This window comes from Macrosteles quadrilineatus, unplaced genomic scaffold, assembly GCF_028750875.1.
Source record: "Macrosteles quadrilineatus isolate MER2022 unplaced genomic scaffold, UCM_ALF_1.0 Scaffold_1__1_contigs__length_201487025, whole genome shotgun sequence".
In the NCBI taxonomy this organism is placed as follows: Eukaryota; Metazoa; Arthropoda; class Insecta; order Hemiptera; family Cicadellidae; genus Macrosteles; species Macrosteles quadrilineatus.
The window spans coordinates 87,516,187-87,541,364 of NW_026542594.1; the positions used below are offsets into that span (position 1 = coordinate 87,516,187).

The following is a 25,178-nucleotide window of genomic DNA, read 5'->3' on the forward strand; positions in this document are numbered from 1 at the left end:
ACAAATAATGAACTTAATTTTCTCAACATCAACCTGAAAAAAGATAATGGCAAGTTCTTGTTTAAAATTTATTGAAAACCCACGACTACAGATACAACGATTCATGCAACGTCTCATCATCCCTTATCACACAAAATGGCTGCTTACAATAGCTTTGTGAATCGCTTGTTAAAAGTGCCCTTATAAAACCAGAAGCTGATCAGGAAGAGAAAAACATACTAAAACACATTAAAATAGACAATGGTTACAGCCCTGCAATTATTGACAATTTAATAAAAAACAGCTTAATAATAAGTCAAAAACAAACAATGTTAACAGGAAAAATTCCGATTATGTCCCAGTTGAATACGGCAGCTCATTTCCTATGTCTCTCAAACATATGAAATAAAAAAACATGGCAAAGTATTTAGGACAAGCAATAAATTAGGGAAAATGTTAAACACTAATAAAAATGTTAAGGAGTTACAAGAAAACCCCAGAATTTATCAAGTTTCATGTAATGACTGTGATAAAATTTACATAGGTCAAACAGGGCGATCTTTTGAAAAAAGGTTTAAAGAACATCTTCCCAGAGCTACTAAGTCACAAAAGTCAAATATCGCAGAACATCTTGTGAACGAAAATCATAATTAAACTAATATAAGTAACAATTTAAAAGCGTTACATATCTGCTGTAAAGGAACAACTACGACAACTCTGGAAAATTACAAAATTTATAAATTCCCCTCAGGCAGGACCTTCTCAATGATAAAAGTACACTTCAATCAAATTTATTATTCAAAACTTTAATACAACTAGACAGAGACCGACACTCATGATACAGGATGCCTTGGGGTCAGAGTCCAGTTGACAGGACCCGACGACCACCAGTCGAGACTCGGCAAGAGAGATCCTTGCATCATATTATGTCCTGTTCGGTGTTTTAATAGTAGGCCTACATGTGTTTAATGTTTGTTTTGTGTATGTGTTTGATTTTAAACTCTGACATGACCATATGTGTCGAAGAATCAAGATTTTAAGTTTCAAGTTCTGGATCTGATGATGGCAATATATTTGTCGAAACGTGTGTAATCCTACTGGATTCACAAAAACCCACAAGGCAGTCTGCAGGTACTGTAACCTTTTATTGATTAATGCTTTTTGAAAGCTGGTTAAAAATTTGGTTTCCCATGTAATGGTAAGACTATTTTTATACAGAGGAGAATGTCTATAGTGTGACAATTAAAATAAGTGTGAGTGGCATGTGGAATAGTTATGGTTAAATGTTAGCTCTAAATCTACTCTGCCTTTTGTTTTCATAATAATACCTATACCAAACATTCAATTCAAAAGGTATACATACAGTAGGTAACATTTGTGATTAGGCCTATAGTTATGTAACATTAGTTTATTTTAAACAATATATTTCAGCACTAACTACATATATACACTATACAATAAAATGCACCCTTCAATTTGTTTTAAAACATTAATAGCCTAATGTTATCATTTACAAACATGTGAGTATATTTTATAAAAAGAGAAATCCCTCTTTTCAAAGATTTCTCCTAGTTCTGTGCCAGCCCTCCAGGGATGTTATACATTTCATAAGCAAACTCTTCTGTGTGCGTAGGGTCGAACTCAAGTCCGATATAATCTATCTCAAGACAAAAAGGCCCTTGGTTCTTATCAGCAATTGTGATTCCCAGACTTGAGATATTATTTAGTGGAACTGGTGTCTGTTTGTCTTGAATTTTACCTTTGCTTGCAAAAAAAAACTTGGAGAACGGAATCTGAAAAACAAGTTTAATAAAAGTTAACAGTTATTACATTAAAATGTTAGGAATTAAAAACTAGATTCAGGAGTAGAAATTTTGAGATTCAGAATATGTAAATAACAAAGGCATGAAGGGAGAACAATAACACTTGTTACAGCATGCATCTGAACCAATTGGGAGAACATTAGCTTGAAAGAAAGGAATCTGGTGAGGTATTGAAGGAGAATAATAGATTTTAAGTGGTGTAAATGAAAATAATGTGGGCAGTGTACAACTTAATTTCATGCATTTTAATATCGATCTATAAGAAAAAAAACTGGAATGTTAGAGGTAATAATTTAAGTTAACCTGAGAGTGTCCGAAACTGGGCAAATACTGTATTTATTTTATAACCTATATTATTTATTTTATTTTATTTGATCAATGAAACAACAAACAATTTATTCTAAAAATACTACAAAACTTTGTTGAAGCTCTATTAAACTTACTAGCAGAGTACCCGTTCCTCGTACGGGGTTGGTGTATAAGTATAAAATGCTTATTGCAGTTATACTCTAGCTTTGCGTTTGCAATGGGGGAGAATAAGGCTTGAGAGAATTTGGTTCTTTTTTTGACTATGAGAGGCCCGTTTTTGACTATGTCAGCGCCCTAGGCACAACTAATAGTAGCGCCCCATTGCAATATATATAACGGGGTGAGCACCGACCGGTAAATCCAGGAATTAAACGTGAATTATTTTGAACCGGGAATTATGCGTGAATTTTGTATTTCTACCTGGAATTGTCAATTTACCGCGATGGCGCATGACAACAGTGACGTTACCGTGACCGAGGGAGACGATAATTTATGTCTCCACAAGGCCGCGAGGGATGATCAGAACTTTGCCGCTTTTGCATGAGACGAAGAAAATGTCTAAACGACCGCGGGATATAATCAAGATTTTACTGCAATCACACGATACAATAATGAGATCTACAGAAAAGCGAAGGATGATCAGAATATTGCCGCGATCGCATGAGACGATGATAATGTCTAAACGACCGCAGGAAAGAGTCAGAATTTTGCCGCGATCTCGGAAGACGATAATGATCTCCACATGACTGTGGGATATTATTAACATTTTGCCGTAATCGCGGGAGACGATTACGATGTCTTCCCGACAGCGGGAGATGATTTCGATGTCTTCCTGACAGCGGGAGACGATTTTGATGTCTTCACGACCGAGGGAGACGATTATGTTGTCTTCACGACCTCGGGAGACGTTTACGATGTCTTCAAGACCATGTCAGACTATTACAATGTCTACAGGATCGCAGGAGTTATAATAATGATGTCTACACGGAATACTGCACAGAAACACTTAAATAGTTAAATATTTACTAAATTATTTTTTTTAGCTCTTTAAAATGGTTTGATGAGAATCTGGAAATTTTTTTGGTTTAGATGGCCAAAAATGAGAAAAACTAATTTCTACCCCATAAAGCCCCGTTCCCATGGTCTGATCATGCTGGTTTGCGAACTCATTCAAGTTTATCTTGCCTTACATCTACAAGTCAAATTTCATCAAAATCGGGCAAAAATTACTCAAGTTATTGCGTTCATGGACGTATATGACGGACGTAGGTGAGTCGGTGGATCATTTGGAAGCGTCACGGACTTCGGGCCCAAGAAAGTGATGCCGTGGGTTCGGATCCTGGTCACTACCACAAACATTTTATCAGTACAGTTCACCTTTGTACTGTACCGGCTCACCTTTTGCTTTGCTGGATACGTTCCACGCACAGATCTGTAAACTATGTGGACAGGCAAATGCAAAGTTAAAGGAGGCCGCCAACCTCTTAAAAAAAAAATTACAAGATAATTGATAAATTTAGTATGCCAGCTGTTTTATTCGAAAGTTATAAGGGATATAAACAATGTTTAATCTAACAAAAAACCACTAAGTGGTAACACTTTCCCCGCCAAGTCAGCAATCCAAAAAAGATAATAAATCATTACTTTTTCCGCCAAGAAAAACAATGCAATGTATGTAAGTTTGGCAACTTGGCGGCAGACTTTTGCTTGGTTTTTTTCATTAAAGTTACGTTCGTGGATAACTTCACAAATCAACTTCTCTAATTAATTAGTCCAACTAAGTACAATAATTTCGAGGTAATCAGTAAATATAAAACCATCACTATTATGATTTTATGAAATGTGGCACAAAAAAGGTCAAAATTTGCAAAATAAGCTCTCACCTAGCAATGTACTAATGGGAGAGATACTTGCTCAATGAAACTAGTTTTATGGTATTTTTTAAAGTGATCGAGCAAAAGTCTGCCGCCAAGTTGCCAAACTTACATACATTACATTGTTTTTCTTGGCAAAAAAAGTAATGATTTATTATCTTTTTTGGATTGCTGACTTGGCGGGGAAAGTGTTACCACTTAGTGGTTTTTTGTTGGATTTTATTTATTTTTGTAGAAAATTATCAGTTAAAATAAAAATCCTCGTTTCTCTGATATAGACCACGGCACAACTACATCTCATTTAATTTCAATAATATTGTTTGTGTAGAACTAAATTCTACATTTTTAGTCTTATCTGCTTTAAACAGATTAAAAACATGTTGACACACGTACCAAAATTTATATTTAACAAACCCCCTGGGCTTAAACTCAGTTTCAAATTTCATCAATGGTCATCTTGAACAACATAAAATGCGTTGGTGTTACATAAGTGTTCTGATAATTAAACCCGTATATCTAAAGACTAGTGTAAATTTAGCCCTTATTAAAGTCTGTCTAAAATAATTGTGCGGTTGGAATTCAACATATGATTTCCCTATTATGGTAAATCTCCCTCTCATTTACCCTTTTCTACACTAAAATACCCGTAACAATCATCTGTTTTATATTGCAGACAGGTTTTTAGGAAGCATTTGTTCATTATGATTGAAATACACACATAATAAAACAAGAAGATTTATTTTAACATAAATAATCTACGTATTAATTTTAATTTCACTAGAAGTTTTGTGGTAATATAGATAATCTTGTGCTAACATTTATGCTTTATGCTTTTGATGGATTGTTTTAAATACAATTTCAGTTCAGGTAATGTAACTATACATTATTAAATTAGTTAATATCGTGGTGAACTGGTTTCACAATTCTAAAGCGATTCTTCACTTCTTATTTAGTTATTATTTTAATACCGTCGACAATGGGAACTTTGTCAAGGTCTCTAGCGGAGCCCTAAGGTCAGATCAGGATGGAAACCATTGGGTTATTCTCTTTATGTCTGAATAATCAGTGTACAACATCAGAGTAGGCCTACTCATGATGAACAACGGAGTCATTTCATTAAACTTGTTCTATTATACCATACATTATTTGCTATAATTTTCTTTTACTGAGGATAAACTAACATAACAAATTGATCATACTATTTGAATAAACGAGATATGTTTAAAGATACACAAAAATTAAACCATTTGTATGAAACAGCTATATTTAAGTTTTTGCATTTTTTCATTGTTTACTAATTGTATAAAAATTTAAATCCCTAATAGTAAAAGCCCAATACACCTGGCTAGCCTGAGTACACACCAAATAGAAAACAAAACTCGTAAAAATACATAAATATAATTTTATTTATAAAACATATATTAAACCACAAAATGAACACAATGATGTAAATTTAACAAAAGTTAGATGTAATGTGAACGTTAACAAAGTACTGGAAACGTTCCATTACATCATTCACTCTCATAACTGGAAAGTAGATGTTCACCATCATCTTCGCTTAGCCACCAGAGTCAGTGTCATCCTGCAAATTTATAATGAATGGTTCCATAATTTCGTCACGCAGTCCTTCTTTAAAAAAATCTTCTTCCTGGATATTTTCTGCATGAATTACGCATTGCTTCCAGTCTTCTACTGTTACATGGTTCATGGCATTTTCAAGAAGGTTCCTGACATCCTTTATTTTAAAAGACGTGTTATTTTGCGCTACCTCCCCTTTCACTTTAGCCCAAATTAGCTCTATGAGATTGTATTGACAATGGTAGGGGGTAGGCGAACAACCTCAAACCCATCTGCAACGCAAGTTCATCCAGTTCGTACTGTGGGGGAAAATCTTGCCTGTGCTGCCGCACGGTGGTAAGGAGTTCTGCTACTGTGTGGACTGGATTGTGTTCAATACCATTATCTGATAGCCACTTCATAATGTCCTGCCTTTCTTTATTTTGAACTTGGAGTTTTGGTCGTTTAGAATGGTAGCTGGCATTATCCATTACAATAATCTTTTGATATATTTTCTATATTACAATCTTCGGAGTCCATATTATGTGCTGCAATGCATTTGTTTCCTTCTCCAGTTAAGTTTTGCACTGTTTTGGATATTTCTAATTAACACTAATCAATTAAACCCAGACTAAATAATATTAAACTGCACAAAATATCATCATAATAATCACAATGTTGTTTACTACTAAAATGTAAACAAAGTGACACATGTTGTAAAATTATGAACAGTATGAATCAGCTGTAGGCTAATATGTGGTGGTGGCAGGGGCCAGGGAGAAAACAGGGGAAAACAAATTTGTCCTTCAACCGCACATTAAATTCAGACAGAGTATAGAGAAGTAAAATGTAATCAAACAGATTAGGTTTGTTAGAAATAGCATAAGGCAAAACAAATATTAAATAACTCATTTATCCTAAATTTACATCTCACTTTTTAATTGCTTGTTTAACATACGTAGAGTGATTTTCCCGATTGTTTTATTTGTTTTAGTGTATCAAAACATAAAACAAACCTTAGTACTAGTACTAAGTTTCAAGTTCTCAGGTTTCATATGTTTTGATAAGTAGTATTAAACTGTTAAAAATGACGAGCTGATGTACCAGTGTACCATCGGTACACTGCAAGTATCGGGGAATATTACTGCTCTAAGTAATTTTATATAGTAAGTAGTTCAAATCATTCAGTATACCTGAAAAAATACTTTATAAAAGTTTTAAAATAATTTTTCAGCTGTTCCTAAGAATTTCTCTAACATTTAAATTAATTGAGATTTAATCACAGCTGGTCCTTCTTTTGTTTTGATTTTAATCCCATGTTATTTAAATGGGCCAAAATCGTACTTTGAGGGCTTGCCAAGAGTTTATGGGTCAATGCATCGACTTCAGACCCTCAAAAGGCACATCTACACGTTAAGGGCTTTCAAACAACATAAAGAACATTAAAATTGAGCCAGTGGTTTGGGCTGTAGGTCCGTCAACATTCAAGGAGAAGGAGGAGAAGGAGAATGAGAACAAGGAAAATTTTTGAATGTTCAAACTAGTTTTTCTTGGCTCAAACACAACCGTTTTTTAAATTCTTTTTTTATTTTGTTGAGAATGAGTGTCCCTATCCAGTAGATAAATAATTATTATAATAGCTTTTGTTTCTTCAGATCTATAGACGAGTAAAAAAGCCACTTTGTCACGTCATGTATATATACACTGCAGCAGCTGTGTACCGCTGGGGGACTTGGCGGGGCGGAACGCTGCCGCGTTCCTTAATTGTAGCTGCCTTGGATTTTAATTTTAAAAATTTCGGTCGGGTTGAAAAATAATTTTAGCCGCCATTTTTCCAATATGGCCACCAACATTGACTTTTCTTAAGGAAGATCCTATATTTTATGATTTTATTACAAAGTAAATGCAATTTAAAAACGTTTTTATTCTTGCCATTTTTTCGGAGTTACAGCGTGTTAAAACTAAGAAAAAATGCCGCGCAGTGTACATTCTGCGGTAGCTCCTAAATGAGTAAGTTTAGATAGATAATGGTAAGTGTAAAAAAGTCTTAAAATTGCATCTACATTCTAAAAAAAAACCCTTAAAATTCATAGTCTTCTTATTTTAAAATTTTCTGCCATTTTGGAAAATGGTGGCCATTTTTGAAATAATGGAATCAATATTTGTATGATTTTAATGGTATTTTGTTTTAAAACATTATTAACCTTACAACTAAAAATCTTAATATTTCAGCTATTTCAGTTAACCGTTAAACACTAAGCTAATTTATAAAAAAAATACAAACTTTAACAAAAAAGGTATAATATTATCCCTTTATTATAAAAAAAATACCCCCGCCACAGCAAACCTGTCGACTAAGCGAATTTCTATTTCTATGAATTGATTTTCAATTAAATCTATTTAAATAACATTTGGTTTAACGAGTACCTGGGTTTGCTGCTGCAAGGAAACTATTGTGGAGTTTTAGTAAAATATTAATAGCTTAGTGCAAAATAAATAAGTTTGCCAAGTTTTATAAAAATATATCCATAAGCAAGCAAACTACAATATTTTACAATATTCTCCATAAGAATAACATAGAAATTTTAAAATAAAATTTTTTTGAATTTTCTCCGTTACTTATAACCGTACAAAAACACTTTGATATACTAAATTATTTGTTTTTTTAAGCTTTTCAAAAAGGTCTAGAGAGAAATTGGGAAATTTTGTGTTTTGAGGGTCAAAAATGAGAAAAACTATTTTTTACCCCATAACACCCCCCGTAAAACCCCGTTCCCATGGTTCGATCATGTTAGTTCGCGAACTCATTCAAGTTTATATTGCCTTACACCTTTAAACAAAATTTCATCAAAATCGGACAAAAATTACTCAAGTTATCGCGTTCACGGACGTATATATGAAAAAACGTACATATATAAAAATTTGAACAAATCGTCGCTTAAGAAACAACTCCGCCTAAGTGACATTTTTTTTAAAAGCGATTTTATTGTTGCTATGGTGGCTAACCTGTCTTCGCTATACAGCGAACACATGTTTTTGGTTTGATTCTGACAGAATGCGCAGTTATTCACTTTTTTTTTGGAACCGCCTATCTTATAATACAAGAAACAACACCGCCTATCTCCTGTTTGACCATTGATGTTATGGAGGGCTAACCGGTTGCGAGTGCAAGGCTTGTGATTAAGGTAAGATAACAATAATGTATTAATTTATTTGATTGTTGTAATTACTTTGTTAAGATCTTAAAGCATTACTATATGGAATAGTGTAACAGATTTACGACTTTAGTGTGGTTTACTACTTATTTCTTGCCACAAAATGTGTAACGGGACATTGGCGGTTTTTTTGCTTAAGTTGATTACAGCTAATGGACATAGGCGGTGTTTTAACATTATAGTTAGAGTAAAATAATTACCGTACTGTCGACTAATTACTGTCGACACATATTAAACTGATCATTATTTAAATAACATTTTAGGAGTCAAAGTAGACTGTAACGTCTCTAACTATACTGTTTTTTTTTTTTAGGAATCATGACGGAAGCAAGCTCTGGTGAATTTTCAGAAGATGACGATGGATTATTTTCTAGTGAAGACATCCTTCGATCAATGGGTTTCAGCAGTAGCTTGGTAGGAGAAGCTATCAGAATTAATGATAATTTGAAAATACCCATGAATACGGCCAATACAAAAGGTAAAATAAATTGAATAGCTTTATAAACATCTCTACGTTCTCAAGGATTGTGTTTGTAAAAGTTCTTCTCAAAATCTTTTCAATGCCAAGATCTTTTTGTTGCACAAAACTAGCAGTGAATTTATATGCCTACTCATAAATATAGAGGTTTTGTATTATCTTTTTACATTTAATGGATAAGCTATTCAAATACATAATTTTATATTTGGTTGCTAAGAGATTAATTCATTGTTTTTCTTTCAGGTGCAATCTCATTTAATAATAATTCTTTTATTGATGAAGTTGAGTTAAGTGCTTCAAGTGTGATTGAAGAAAGCCAACAATCGCCTAGGAAAAGAAAGAGATATGAAAATGACTTAATATTCTCTGATGAGGAACCAAACCCCAATGACCATGATTATTTGCCGAGTTCGGATTTAATCTCATTAAATGATTCTTTTATTAATGAAGTTGAGATAAGGTCTTCTAGTGTGATTGAAAAAGACCCAGAAAACCAACAAATGCTTAAAAAAAGAAAGAGATATGGACATTACTCATTCGCTGATGAGGAATCGAACCCCGATGACCCTGATTATTTGCCGAGTTCAGATCTTTCAGATATAGAGGTAGATGAAAATCATTCTCAAACTGCACGACAGCTCACAAGAAATATAAATGACAGTGAAAATGATGAGAACATCGAAGGGCCACCAAATCAACTTGATCAAGTAAATGCAGAAGGCAGCATCACAGAAGATCAACATATAACTGCTAATAATCAAGAAGAACCCCAGGATGGTCAAAATATGCCAATAAAACTCAGAAAAAAAGACAACAAACACAATTGGAAAAGAGTTGTAAACTATAAGAAGAGAGAAAAGGGAGACGCTTATATGGGGCACAGAAGATGTGGTGGTGGAAAAACAGCTCATGATGTACCAAAAGAACCTAGGGTTTTAGGTCCTCGTTGTGAATCAGAAGCATGTTTAAAATCAAAGCTTAGAGCTTGTGACATAATTACGGAAGAAGATAGACAATCAATTTTTGATAGTTTTTGGAAAACAATGACCTGGGACCAAAGAAAGGTTTATATTGTTGGTCTAGTAGATAAGGTTGCTGTTTCACGAATTAAAACCAAAGCTGATGATTCGAGACGTAGTGGAACACTGAAGTATTTCCTTATCGTACGAAACGAGCGCGTCCAAGTATGCCAACATACATTCCTAAATACTTAAGCATTAAAAAGTGGACTGTACGTTATTGGGTCAATCAAGAAGGACATGGAAGAACCAAAACCTTAGAAACTTGCAATAAGATTATTGCTTCGTCAAAAGTCACGCAGGAATCAAAGAAAGGACGAACAAAGAAGAGGGAGGAGGTAAATTTTCTTAAGGATTACTTAAGTTCCTTACCAAAAGTTCCTTCGCATTATTGTTGGTCAAGTTCTACTAAACTGTATATAGAACCTACCTTTGATTCTATTACCGAATTATATGATTGCTATGTAGAAACATGTAAAAGCTCTGATAAGAACGTATTGAGTAGGAATACTTTTGACAAAATATTTAAGAATGAAAACTATTCCATATTTCAACCCAAGAAAGATGTATGTGACACATGTAACAGTTACAAAGTTAAAAGCGGCATGGTTTCTAAAGCAGAGTACGAAGAACACATTACTCAAAAAGATAGAGCACGCAAAGAAAAGGAAAGTGATAAAAAAAAGAGGAGAAGATGAAGAAATACATATGTTCACCCAAGACACACAAGCTGTCAAGCTGGCTCCGTGCGTCAACGCCTCAGCAATGTATTACAAAACAAAATTATGTGTCCACAATTTCACCATGTTTAACAATACCACAAAGGATGCGATGACTTATTGGTGGGATGAGACACAAAGTGACCTAAGTGCTTCCTCATTTTCATCGTGTGTTGTAGACAATTTAAGAAAAACATTAAGCACTGACTTGAAACCTGTTGTTCTATGGTCTGATGGATGCTGCTACCAAAATAGAAGCAGCACCATGTCTAACGCATTATTAAATTTAGCTAAAGAACATAAGGTCGTCATTGAACAGAAATACCTTGTTAAAGGTCACACCATGATGGAGTGCGACAGCGTCCACTCTACAATCGATACAATCTTAAACCCTAAGAGAGGGTCAAAAAACAAAAAGACTGTTAAGGAGATCTATCTACCAAGTCAATATGCGCAACTTGCAAGGGAGGCAAGAAAGTACCCCTTCCCATATAGGTCTGAGTACCTTGATTTTACGTTTTTTCGTAACTTCTCACAAAAAGAAACAATGACCTACGAATCGATTCGGCCTGGTAAAAAACTAGGGGATCCCAAAGTTACTGACCTGCGAGCCTTAAGGTACAATCCTAATGGAACCATCGACTACAAACTCAATTTTGACGATGACTATACACCCTTGCCCGTAAGAGCAAAACCAATCTCTGGGTGTGTTAACTTTCCCCAGTTGAACAGCTCAAGACTGAAAATCAAGAAATCAAAATGGGACCATCTTCAAGAACTAAAAGCTCACATCCCAACAGATTGTCATGACTATTACGACAATATTCCATTTGTTTCAAGCTAGATTGTCAAAACATGTAAGGAATAGATTTTTAATCCTTTTAGGGTGCCCTAAGTTGATCCGACCCAACTTAACTATTTAATTACGTAAAAAGTAGCATTTTTGGACAGGGTTAAGCTATCGATATAAGTTTTAAAATACTTTTTTAAGAAGGTACACATCTTTACAATTTTACCATGTTTATTTTATTTCATTATTATTATTTTATTGTTAACCTTTTTTGTCCATTTCACTGTATAACGTGTTCATGTATGGCTGAATTTCAATTTTGATGAGCCAAAGTATAACATGTAATTTATATTTTAAGTTTTTATTGATAGCAACTAATCCTTTTAGGTTGCCCTAAGTTGAACTGGCCCAACTTAACTTTTTAATTACGTTAAAAGTGGCATTTTTTGATAGGGTCAGGCTATTGATATAAGTTATAAAATACTTTTAAGTTAAGGTGAACATATTCCCACAATTTTACCTTGTTTATTTTATTATTATTATTACTTTATTTCCAACCTTTTTTATCTTTTTCACTGTATAAAAGTGTTATGAAGTGTTCATGTATGGCTGAATTTCAATTTTGACAAGCTATAGTGCTACATGTTATTAATATGTGTAAGTTTTTATTGGTAGCAACATTTAAAATGACGTTTTTGTAATTTTTATTAATAAAATATGTTGCTATAAACCATTGGTCTCACATTTTCAACACTGCCTATCTCCAAAAATCAAAAATAAATAAGGACAACACCGCCTATCTCCATTATTTTATTATAATTCTATTGAATGCCAAAATCAAGTCTATTATCATTAACAAGGGCCTTAACCCATTCAGAAAAAGAAATTATATGATTCTCATTGTAATATGACAATTTTTATAACGTTTTTACTTCCTCCTGTAAAATCTGGGAAATGTCACTTAGGCGGAGTTGTTTCTTAGGCAACGAAATGGTGTTTTTGGCCTCTGGGGACATCAAAATGAAAAAGTAAATTGGTCCCGGGCCTAGGTCTTACCGTGCCACCTAGCTACTTCCCTATAGGGAAATTTGCTAAATACTTCCCTATAGGGAAATTTGCTAAAAAAAACGTAGTATAGTTGACCTGATATGATTTTTGCAGTGTGTAATCATGGTAGGAAAATACATAGGTGTGCTATTCCCGTCATATGCTGACGTCACCCAGATTGCAAACAAAAAATCACCTATTTCCATATAAATACATAATATTATTTGTTTTGATTTGATCGTTTTTGTTTATATAATTTTTCTAAATGGTGAAATGGTGTTTGCAATCTGAGTCAGGGGTGCCCACAGAATGATTTGATAGTGCGATGATGATTGTGTAATGATGTTTTTTTATATCTGTGCTCATAATCAAGCATAAATATAAAACATAACACAACTCGTCAGTTTTAGCATGGCCGGTGAGATGCACTAGCACTGTACTGGCGGCAACCGAGTGGCGAGTGAGCTCTCCCTCCACTACTCGAAATTCGCTAATGTGGTGGGATCTATATTATTGCTGAGAGTGCTGAGCGCTAGCTAAGCTAAGGGACTATGTTTTATCTATGGCGGTAGTGTGCTTTGTTTACATCCCGATTCCCGCCGCCCGTGTTACGTGATGTTGTACACCTACCGGCAAACGGGTTGTATTTGTATGAAATATTTTATGAACTAATAAGTTAACACTTTTAGTAAGTCTCGTGATATTATTACAGATTTATTAGAGTATGTAGCCATAGGTACTACGATTTTGTCCGTTTTAGTGATCATTTAAATTTAAAGGATGGTGTGGTGATGTTATTGTGAAGTGGGTGTTCGTGGTTCAAATGGGGTTAGGCCTACTTCAACGGTACTGCAATCTTCAGATATATCAAATTAAATTAAATAATATATTAAGATATATTAATATTAAACTAAAACTAATTATGACGTAAACAATAAATTTGTCGTTACATTTATCATAATTATTGATTCACGTGCTTGCTCCGCTCAATTGCAAGCAGGCAACTGCATTGTACACCTAGTATGCCAACCCCGTACGAAGGACGGGTACTTTGCTAGTCTCTTATAATTTTGAATAAAACAGCTGGCACACTTATATCAGTCACTCTGTATAGGCCTATATATAAAAATTTGAACGAATAGTGTTTTTGGCGTCTAGGGGCATCAAAATAAAAAAGTAAATCGGTCCATTGTTCAGGTCGTACTGTGCCACTTACGGTAATAGCATTGACTTTATAGAGATATAAAGTCAATGGTAATAGCTACTTCTCTATAAGGAAATTCGCTAAAAGTAGTTATTACTTTTTCAAGACTTGTGACAAACATGAGAGATTGTGTTAAGTCTAAGGAGAAGGAGATTTTGTAATCAATCAAATTGATGAGTGAGGCACACAATGGTATGTGGCAAGAACGGGGTCGGCAGAGCCTCTGCTTGCACTTACAGTAAGACAGACAAACCATAAAATAAAAAAATAACAAATACATCACAGGTACATTGAATGTCCAGTTACCAGTTGTGTGTCAACTGAGCAAATACTTATTACACAGTCACACAATGTCTTAATCCTAAAATAATGTGTAGTGTATGATTAAAATTTCTGAGTTCTGGATCATAACTGTAAGAGCGGATGTTAAGTATTCTCTTATCATCAATAGACATGTTTAAAACCTAGATTAAAAGATAAAGCCTTAATTTTCCCTAGATTGCAATCGCAATTTGAGGTTAGGCTAGAGTAGGTTGTATCAAACACTTTTAACTAGTTTACTTACCTTACTATACTGCCAATAAGGGCCTCCTCGAGTAAACAAAGCATACTGGTACATGTCATTCCAGGTGATATCGAAATAGCCAGCAGTTGAGAGGTTGAGACCATAGGTTCTACCATCACCTCGCACCCTCAATACTAGGTGTGTGTACATTCCCCAGTCATAATGTGATTCCCGTTGGAACGACTTCTACAATACAATTAAACATTTTCACTTATTTTATGTAGGCCAACATTGTAGAAGAATAAAACGTAACTGTCATTGGGTCATTGGCCATGATGATGATGATGATAATTTATTTATAAACAAGGTTGAACTGTATTTTAACCACTAGTTAAAGTACAGTTTTTTTTTTTTTTAGTTTTGTTAAAATTTTACTGTGAACCTTGTTGTGTGAAATGAACATGAACAACTTTTAAAAGTTTTTCATGTTAATTAACAATAAACAAGTTGACATGAAAGTCCGTACAAGACTGGTGAATAAGGTCTCTGCTCTATTTAAAAGAATCAATTCCAAGCATGTAAAAAAAATTATTTAAAAAAAAAGCTTAAAGACTTTCTGCAAATAGACACTCATTCGAATGAGAAACATCGATATGTAGATTATTTGATATATCGATTATTTCATTCGGTTAGTTAGGTTAGGTTTTAACCTAACTAACCAAACTTGGTAAATCGGAAGAAATAATCAATATATTCATTCAAATGAGTGTAGGACGTAAACTAAAGTGCAGACCACACCCTGTGTAGTGGTAGCCTGGTGCCTGCGGCTAAACTTTACTTCCCACAACTGGCAGCTGGTAGCCGGACCATCAGTAACAGCAATGAATACAGAACCTTGTAAGCGAAACCGCCGTATTAAAAGAGACAAGGCTACGAAGATTGCCGCCAGCCGTAGTTCACAAAGACTTATGTAGGAAGGGCTAGCGTTGCCAGCCGTAGTCTTCGTGAGCTACGGCTGGTGGCAATCTCTCTAGCGTAGTCTCTTTTAATAAGGCGGTTTCGCTTCTTATAAGGTTCTTTATTCATTGGTAACAATTTACACACTGACCTATAAAGATGAACTATCATAGTAACGGAACCTACCTTACAACGTATTGATCGTATGTTACAGTAACCAGTCCTCTTCAGTTTCCCATCCTTGGGGACTTCCACACACAAATTTCCAGTAAAGAGACCTTTGCCATTATCATTGATAACCAGTTGACAAGAGCTATCTCCTTCTAAATTATCCTTATCACTTGTTGCAATCCATCTTGATAGATCATTCTCACATTTGAACTCAAAAGCCACATCCATCACACCTAAAATACAGTTGAGAGAATAACTAGTAGATTTCTTGTATAGTTTCATGAGGAACTCATTCTAAAGGTAAGATTGTTTTTATGAGCAAAGTCAAATAAGTTCAACACAATTATTGAGCCTCAGAATAGTACATTAAAAGTTTTAACATAATGATACAAACTGATCCTGCTGGCCAAAACAAGAGCCTGGAAAAGGTATGGGTAAAGTCACTTGATTTGCTTTCTATACTAGACCAAAAGATTTCAGTATAGTACTGTAAACCGGGATCTTCTGGACACCTGGATTGGAAAGTAGCTGTGAATTATTTGTTGTACCTATGTATACTTATGTTAGAAGTACCTATGTTATAGTTCTTTTAACCCTCTAACCCTAACAAAATGACACAATCCCCACTACAAACTATCTTGGTTAGTAAATATATAAATATTATATTGCAATTTTTGTGATTCTTCCCATTAAAAAAATCTGTAGATACCATACATTGAATAACTTCTTGATCAGCATTGTGTGTGTTATTAAATTTACGGAAAGTAAATAAAAGAACCGTCTTCTAGCACTTAAAACATATATTTACGCTTATACTGTTACTCACATGACGGTAAATATACAAAAAATATTGTAAGTGGTGATCGATTGCGATTGGACACTCCAATCATCATCAGACATTCACCTATTGGGTCTGATGATGATTGGAGTGTCCAATCGAAATCAATCACCACTTACCATCTTTTTTGTATATTTACCGTCTCGTGAGTAACAGTATAAATAAGCGCAAATATATGTTTTAAGTGTTATAAGACATTTCTTTTATTTACTTACCATACATTAGTATACTTATACTGTACCGTATATTTTCACATAATTTGATATTTTTATATGTACAACGAACTTGATTGAACAATTATAAAAGAAATTGACAGTTACTCTCACCCTCCTTCTAAGGAGAAAAGCATTTAGCTGTTTTATTCATATTAATTGTATTGAAGGTGTTCGTGTAGTCCTATTTTGCAGATTAGCTTCTACCCTTTCCCCAAGATCGACACATCCGTCCTGACTGTGGTTCGCCCGTGACAGCACTTCATCCTAACTGTGGTTCGCCCACAGCACTCCGTCCGAACTGTGGTTCGTGCGGAGTGCACCTTTCTTTCCATATAGAGAACAGAAAATGATAACATGGGTTCAATTGTTGAAGATTTTATATCTTATGGCCCTTGTCTGAACCATCCGTTCTCTTTTCAGAATCTAAAGTTCACTTTCTTCTGTTGATTCTTTTAACATATAAAATTATATACACTGAAGAATTAGCACAAACAAGTTTTATGTAAGCCTGCTTAACGCTCGGTTGTCCGTTTGAGTTCAAATTTGCAGCATTGTATTAGACTAGTAAATACCTTTAATTTGATGTGCATATCAACCTATGCTTACATTTAAGATTCTCTTCTGACTCCTAGCGAGCTGTCCCCCTGTGTAGCGCATCACTGAATAATGTGTTAACACATTTGGTACCGATCGCCACATATTTGCAATGCTGCGGTCATAGCCACGAACCGATGTCCAGGTATACATTTTAAGATTACATACAGACTGGGTGTCACTTTGTGAACAATACACGCAGACCACAGGCCAGTGATACAGCAAAGTAAATAACAGTTTTGTCAAGTATCATATATTGCCACGAATCATCATATCATATCCAAAGACCAATCGACGCACATGCGACAGACATCCCTGTAGACCACGGCAGAGAATTCAGGGCCTTCAAATAGATCGTTACAGAGAGATATAGCTTTTTAGTAACATTGGGACACCGATGCAAATATGCAATGTCAGTCTATTTTAATGCAACCAGCGGTCGCATATATGCAGTCTATGGGTAGAAACCGGCCATCGCATATGTGTGTCGCTGGCCTATATGAATGAAAATTTTTGTACTATTGCGGTAGCAAACGTGTTAAAATTATTTTAATGCCCCAGTAACTGTGTAGTGTACCAAGTTTTGAAGCTCTATCTTTGTTACTTTTTGAAATATTTAACTGTCCCAGGACTTTTTTTCCGCCCTGTAAACAATATACATCAACACACAATTTTAAAGTCAAGCTAATGAAAGAAAGTATACGTGTCAGTTTACTATGCATGTTATATATTTTAGTTAAATTTGTGGATAAAATAAGACGCCAATCATATTTTTCTACTAGGTGGTTACCATAACATGTATTCTTGAAATATGTTTGTTATTTAAATTATTTTACCAACCCATACATCTGAACCTTCCCTGAGAAGGATAAACATTTTCACAATTGATGAATTCTACATGAATGAAGTACTGAGCACCAGGTGCAAGCTAGTTTTAGTTTCATACTATTTTGGTGCTATTATTTAAAGTCAGTCACTTATTGTTCACTTATTGTTCTTCAGATTAATGTGAAAAAATTAGAAAATCTTGTTGTAATGTATTGGTAACTAGCTTATAACCCGTTGGCAAAGGCTATTAACAAAATTTTAATGCACCAGCCCAAACAATCCTGCCGGATACTCATATTTAGAACCACAGGTTACATTACATAATTCATTACCATAGGCCTATCACAGATTGGTCCATGTCATACATAGACAACCAAGCGGATTATTGACGGATGTTACACCAACTTACAACCAGATGAAATATCTGTACAAGCACACCTGACCAGTCTTTCGGATCACCACTATTTAATATGTAAAGTTAAAAATAAGAATAAACACCAGCCAGCTACCTATAAATACTCAAGAAATTTTTCTAAGGCTAAATTGAAAGAGTTAAAGGAAAAACTAAGTACAGTGGATTGGGCGCCTGTTTATGCATTGAGATCTGTGGATGAAAAATATAACAACTTTCTAAGGATTCTTCGACTCAACATGGACCACATTATGCCTAAGGAACCAAAGAGGGTCTCAACAACAAACAAAAATATTTTTTGGGACAAGGACATCTTGGAACAAAAAGCAGCTCTGCAAATTGCCCACAACAAATATCTGCTCACTGGTGCAGAGGACGACAAGGAAGGTTTCCACGACATAAAGAGAGCTTACGACCAACAAGTTAATAGTACACGAAGACGCCACACTGCAGAAAAAATAGCTCAGGCTGACAATAGAACTAAAGCTATATGGAATATAGTTAATAATGAGAGAAAGAAGAGCACTACACAACAAAAACAAATTAGCCTAATGCAACATGGCAAACTAATACATGACCCTTATTACGTGAGCAATATTTTTAACAAATTATATACACAGCCTACCCTGGAACATACCACCAACCAACCAGAAAATGACATCAAGCTGATGGAACCTGACAGAGGAGTGCCACCGTTGTCTTCTTTCAACTACATATCTGAACGGGAATTGGATAAACTCTGTAGCAGTATTAAGCCTAACAACTCTGCGGGATTTGATGATGTCACAGGGAAGATTCTCAGGTTCTGCAAGGAAGAGCTATTAAAGCCTGTTTGCCATATTATCAATAGCTCCATACAACAAGCCACAGTGCCTGAGAAGTTAAAGATAGCAAAAATCTACCCTGTCTTTAAAAAGGGCGACAAACATGAACCCAATAATTACAGACCAATTTCAAATCTGCCAGTCATATCTAAACTGCTTGAGCGTGCTATTTATAACCAATTATCCACCCACCTTCAAAACTACAATCTTTTATCTCCATGCCAACACGGTTTCAGAAAGGGTCATAGTACCAACACGGCAATAGCTCATCTATGCAAAACCATAAATGATCTGTGGGAAAATAAGTGTAGCGCTTCAGCTCTTTTTTTGGATCTACAAAAAGCCTTTGACAATTTAAACTGGGAAATTTTTCTTCAGAAACTTAAACTGTTCAATATCACGGACCTAGCTCTAAATTGGGTTAAAAATTACCTTGATGACAGGCAACAATTTGTCGAATTAGGCTATCAGCACCACAACACAATTGGAACCGTCAAATCATCCTTAATGAAAACAGTGGTAGGAGTCCCACAGGGATCGATATTGGGTCCTTTGTACTTTTTAATTTATATTAATAGCCTACCAGAGTCACTGAACCATAATCTGAGAACCATACTCTACGCAGACGATACAACAATAGTAATCCCTACAAAGTACCATGAGAACAATAGCAACATAGTCAATTCAACCCTGGACGAGGCTACCTCTATCTGCAAGTCTCTTAAACTCAGCATTAACACCACAAAAACCGTTCACATAAGATTCAAGCCAAACAACAGTAATAGAGCTGATGAGGACTGGCAAGGATTGAAGATTCCCGTTACCGCATCAACCAAATTCTTGGGAGTTATTATAGACCAAAACTTGAGTTGGCAAGATCACACCGACCATCTCTGCAAAAAATTAGCTACGGCTCACCACGTAATTAGACGCATTAGAGCTATAACTGATGAAAACACTGCAATTCTGGCCTACCACTCACTTTTTTCTTCCCATCTGCGGTATGGAATCGTCGCCTGGGGATCCACCCAGGAGAAGAACACAGACCGCATCTTGGTTCGGCAAAAGAAGACCCTTAGAACAATACTGCGCCTGCAACCCTCGGAGCACTGCAAACCATTTTTTACCCAACACAAAATCCTTACCGTCTATTCCCTCTATATCTATGAAACCATAATCCTGGCCAGACAACAATCCCCAACCCTACGACAAGAGAAACATTCCTATAACACTCGCAACAAACACAATATTGACCTACCTCAGCATAGACTCCAAAAATTTAACAAAACCCCAACCTATTCTGGCTCATTTTTCTACAATCTCTTGCCTCAAGACCTAAAAAATCTACCACCAACACGCACATTCAACATAAAACTTAAACAATACCTTGCTGATAGGCCCTACTATAAAATCTCAGACTTTGTGTCTGACCACACTTTCTCACGTCTCGCCTCGTGAAGAAAGAAGACCCTGCAGTTTGAATTGACGATTCCCCGATCGGCTGATCGTGGAGAAGACGCCGGATGTAAGATGTAAGATGTAAGCAAAATATGGCAAAGGAATTCATAGTAGGTCTAATATACTCCAATTTATAATCCAGCCTTACCTGGCATTCCTTTAAGGAAAAACTCTCCTTCCCAAGCATCTCTAACTTCACCTTTCCAAACTTCGATTTCCTCTCTAACAAGTTTAAGTCCATTTCTAACATGATCTTTAGGAGATAGTTTCTGTCGAAATTTCTTGTATTCACCCTTTGGATCAGACTCAAAAAATAAACTATTTTTGGGACTGGTGTGGATTGCATTGTGGTTCACACCTTTTACAGAAGATACAGCACAAATTTTACTATTTAAATGTAAACACTGAGAATACATTTTTGGTATGTTTAACTTCATAATTTTTGGAATAGCCATTTTATGTTAGGCCTAATATTATATATTGCAAAAAAAGTAAAGCTCCCAGTCTTCTTTGAAAGTAGGCCTATGTCTGAAAAAAATTGACAAAACTAAGTTACATTAGACAGTGATATATTAATATGTTACCTTAACATTGAATACTGAATATAAAAGTACACAATAGTAGTGGTACCTATATAAAAAATTATGGATTCCACCAAAAACTGTTTTAAGTCCCTTAGTTGCCATTGGCTGTATGGGCTATTAATTAACAGCTGTGTCTAAGGAATATGTCGGCCTTAGTCACTAACAAGACTACATGATCGCGCCTACACTCATCTCCGTTCATACTTGACTTAAGCTTTTTTTCTCAGCTCGTGTGCATCGCAGGGTAAATTTGCATTTACACATAACTTACAGTTAGAAGATATTGGGTACACTTCCATATCTGTTGGCACAAACAACCGAATTAAAATATCGATCAATATATCGCTTGTTTGATAAATCGTTTGGTTAGTTGAAATGAAATGAAATGAAATGTCTTTATTGCTTTTAACATCATATAACATGCATTGCAATCGTCAAAATACTTAGATTATAAAATAAGTAGCATATCATACAGTGCAAACCATGCAATAAAACTCAAACTTAAGTTAGAAAGAACAAAAACCATGCTTTCTACTCTACAATAAAACAATCCTGTTGAGGCAAACAAACCAATCTACTTACACAATAGGCATACCTTCAACTTAAAAAATCATTTCAAGACTGTCTGGGCATTTATTAATAAGCCATTTTTTTAATTCCATTTTGAAGTTTTTACCTTCTAGTTTCTTTATGCAGTTTGGTAACTTATTGAAAAAAATTGTTCCCTTGACATAAGGGCTATTCTCTGTCCTTTTGAAATGTCTTCTCACTCTGAAAAAATCATTACACTGTCTAGTGTTATGGTCATGCATTTGTCCTACATTAGAAATTAAAATACCAGAACTAAAGTTAAATTTTACCAAACATATAACCTGGTATACATACATTGCGTACAAAGTCATAATGTTGTTTGACACAAAAATGTCTTTGCTATGAGTCCTTGGGCTAACTTTTGCTACCAAACGTACAGCTCTTTTTTGTAACAGAAAAATTCTTTTGGTATAAGTGTGAAAAGAACCTCCCCACAGGACAAGCCCATAAGCCAGATATGGATACACCACTCCAAAATAGACTGACCTTAATGTTTCACAGTCCAAATAGTTTGAAAGTCTTCTTAGCAAAGAAATACCACTCAAGACTTTAGCACCAACATGGTCGATGTGTTTATCCCATGTAAAATGTTTGTCAAAAAATATTCCAAGAAATTTACAAAAATCATTACCATCCAGAGTCATATTATCACCTGAGATGCTAAAAGCCGGAACATTGCGACCAATTGAGAAATGTACAAGATCAGTCTTACTTAAGTTTACCTTTAAACCTACTTCCAAAAAATAAGCATTGGCAGCTTCAGAAAAATTGGTTAATAAAGCTTTAAGATTTACCATATTGTTTGCCCAGCACAGCCCAGAAGTATCATCTGCATACATACATGCAAAAACATTATCCATGACAATAAAACTATTTACATAAACTATATACAGAAAAGGTCCTAAAATTGAGCCCTGCGGAACCCCTGAGGTTACCACTCGTGTTTCCGACCTATGTTCTCTCTCTGTCGTACCATCATCAAAAGAAACTGTGGTGCATTGTTGGCGATTTTTTAAATAAGATTCCACCAGACTCACCAACCATCCTGGAACTTTATAGCCAATCAGTTTTGCCAATAAGATAGAATGGTCAACCCGATCAAAGGCCTTCGAAAGGTCTAGCAGAAGCGCTGCCACTTTACAACCTTCATCAAGTTTTTCAAGAGCAGTGTGAACAAAATCAACAGCAGCAGTGATAGTGCTCCGACCCTTCCGAAAGCCATGCTGAAAATCTGACAAAATTTTGTGATCATCAAAAAATTGTATTAGGCACCCAAGAACGAACTAACCAACCAAACAATATATCGAATTAAACAATTGAATAATCTATATTAGGCCCTAATTATTCGGTTGTTTGTGCCAACAGATATGGAAGTGGACCCAAGATATTTTCCTGTAGGTTTGCAGAATCCCTTTATAAATTAAATAAGGCTCAAAATAAGCACAACAAATTAATTTAAAATTCATAATTTAAATAGGCTCTACATTTAGGCTAACTAGTAGGAATGTATTTTATTTTATAAAATAAATATAAACTTAGCCTTTGTAAAAACTGAACAACAATTTGTTTAAGTTCTCATCAGTTAACTTTTTTAGTCTCTTACAAAATTAAAATAAAAACCTAACCTCAAACAGAGCAATGAAACTAATAATGGTAATTATATTATAGGGGCTACAATACTTTGTATTTATGGTGAGCATTTTACAAATCCGGAAAGTTTACCTTATAGCCACATACAAACGTTGAGCTAATTCTTTACATTCTTCAAAATTACTTCAGTTTACATTTTTTTCGTCAAATAAAACAGATCAGATTTTAGAAATTCGTAAATTTTTATTTTTGCAGACAGCAGACGACGACGATCGACGACACAACTCACAGGTGTTATCCCTAATTCCCTAACAGGCTAATGAAAAAAATATACGCCGATTAGACAATAATTAGGATAACCGTAAGTGAAGTCATTGAATTTAGAATATACTTAGAGATTCCTCTACAAAATCAAGTGTGGATACTGTATTGTGATACCCCTAGCCCTAGAGAATCCTATTAACTTAACCTACTCTAATGAATGTAAAAATATGTATTATTATTTAATTATAATCTTCACACAAAAAATAGAACATGGTTCAATGACTATACAGAGTGTCCCGGAGCTCTCTATCAAAATTTTAGGGCATTGTTCCTGAGTAAGAAACATATCTAAATATCATCATAGATTAAACATACTCCCTATTGTCAAACAGGATCACTCTGGCAGTACTCAGGTAATTTTATATCTTTTATAACGTGATTGCTCTTCTTTGCAAGCAGAACTAGCTCCCGGTGTAAGACAATACCATAATGTTCAAATACTATGAATTTGTGTACTTTTTCTCCAGTTAGACACTGCCTCTTCAATATTTAGAAACCCCTGGTCCAGGGCTACAGATATACAAGGGCTGGCTCACTCCTTTGATGTTAGCGGTCGCCGCCTGATCCTACTTCCCCTCCCCCGCCCCGCCAATCCACAGTGATGTAGCGGAGATACATCGGCGCGAGGCGTGACGGTAGCCTAACACGGCAGTGCATATGTCGCTCGGCATCTACGCGCATATTAATAATTGTGTTTATAATAATGTAGTTTTAACTTATGGTGTGATTTTTTAAAGCGGGTTTCGTTAACCCTCCAACTAGCAATGGGCGAACTCTGTAGTGGCAAGGCATTTTTGGCGACTTTGCAGTCATATTTTCGAAAATTCATATAAACTAAACCAACAGATCAAACCTATGAACCGTATTTATTATTTCCAACTTGAAGTGTTCGTAATGAAATGAAGAATTAATTTGAAAATGGCAACAAAATAAATACTAAAAATATTGTAGAAAATATTGTCAGTAGGTAGAAAAATTGCTGCATGAACCAAAAATGTTTCATAATATATAAAAATTGTTTGGAATTTATTTCCCTACATGGAAATGTAAAAAGATTCCAATTACCATTTATACAAAGTTATGGTCCAAAAACAATAAAATGACAAGTTTCACGATTTTGCACAACAAATTTCAAATAAAAACCAAATAAATGTATAATCAAGAGATAAAGTAAAAATAAGGCAATAATATTGGAGATCAAATGAAGTAAGAATTGTTTATGTATACTGCATTTCAATAAATATTTATGACTTTTAATAAATGTTTAAATTTG

The 25,178-nt window shown here is 34.9% G+C and overlaps 1 protein-coding gene across 1 annotated transcript; it reads right to left on the reverse strand.

Annotated features, from left to right (window-relative positions):
* Positions 1-1,367: 1,367 nt before the first annotated feature.
* On the reverse strand, positions 1,368-23,855 carry LOC128983421 (complex I intermediate-associated protein 30, mitochondrial). Its single transcript, XM_054402744.1, has 5 exons — positions 23,714-23,855; positions 20,965-21,344; positions 15,663-15,880; positions 14,580-14,765; positions 1,368-1,772 (listed from the first exon to the last, which is right to left on the reverse strand). The coding sequence occupies exons 2-5, from the start codon at positions 21,269-21,271 to the stop codon at positions 1,548-1,550; spliced, it is 936 nt and encodes a 311-aa protein (XP_054258719.1). The 5' UTR covers positions 21,272-21,344; positions 23,714-23,855; the 3' UTR covers positions 1,368-1,547.
* Between the last annotated feature and the right edge of the window lie 1,323 nt (positions 23,856-25,178).

Bases quoted from the DNA above. Each gene is read 5' to 3' on its own strand.
- LOC128983421 (XM_054402744.1), bottom strand. From the start codon at position 21,271: ATGGCTATTCCAAAAATTATGAAGTTAAACATACCAAAAATGTATTCT. The intron at 15,881-20,964 runs GTAAGGCTGGAT...ACTGTATTTTAG, and splicing joins TTTCCTTAAAGGAATGCCAG to GTGTGATGGATGTGGCTTTT. The intron at 14,766-15,662 runs GTAGGTTCCGTT...ATTGTATTGTAG, and splicing joins TACGATCAATACGTTGTAAG to AAGTCGTTCCAACGGGAATC.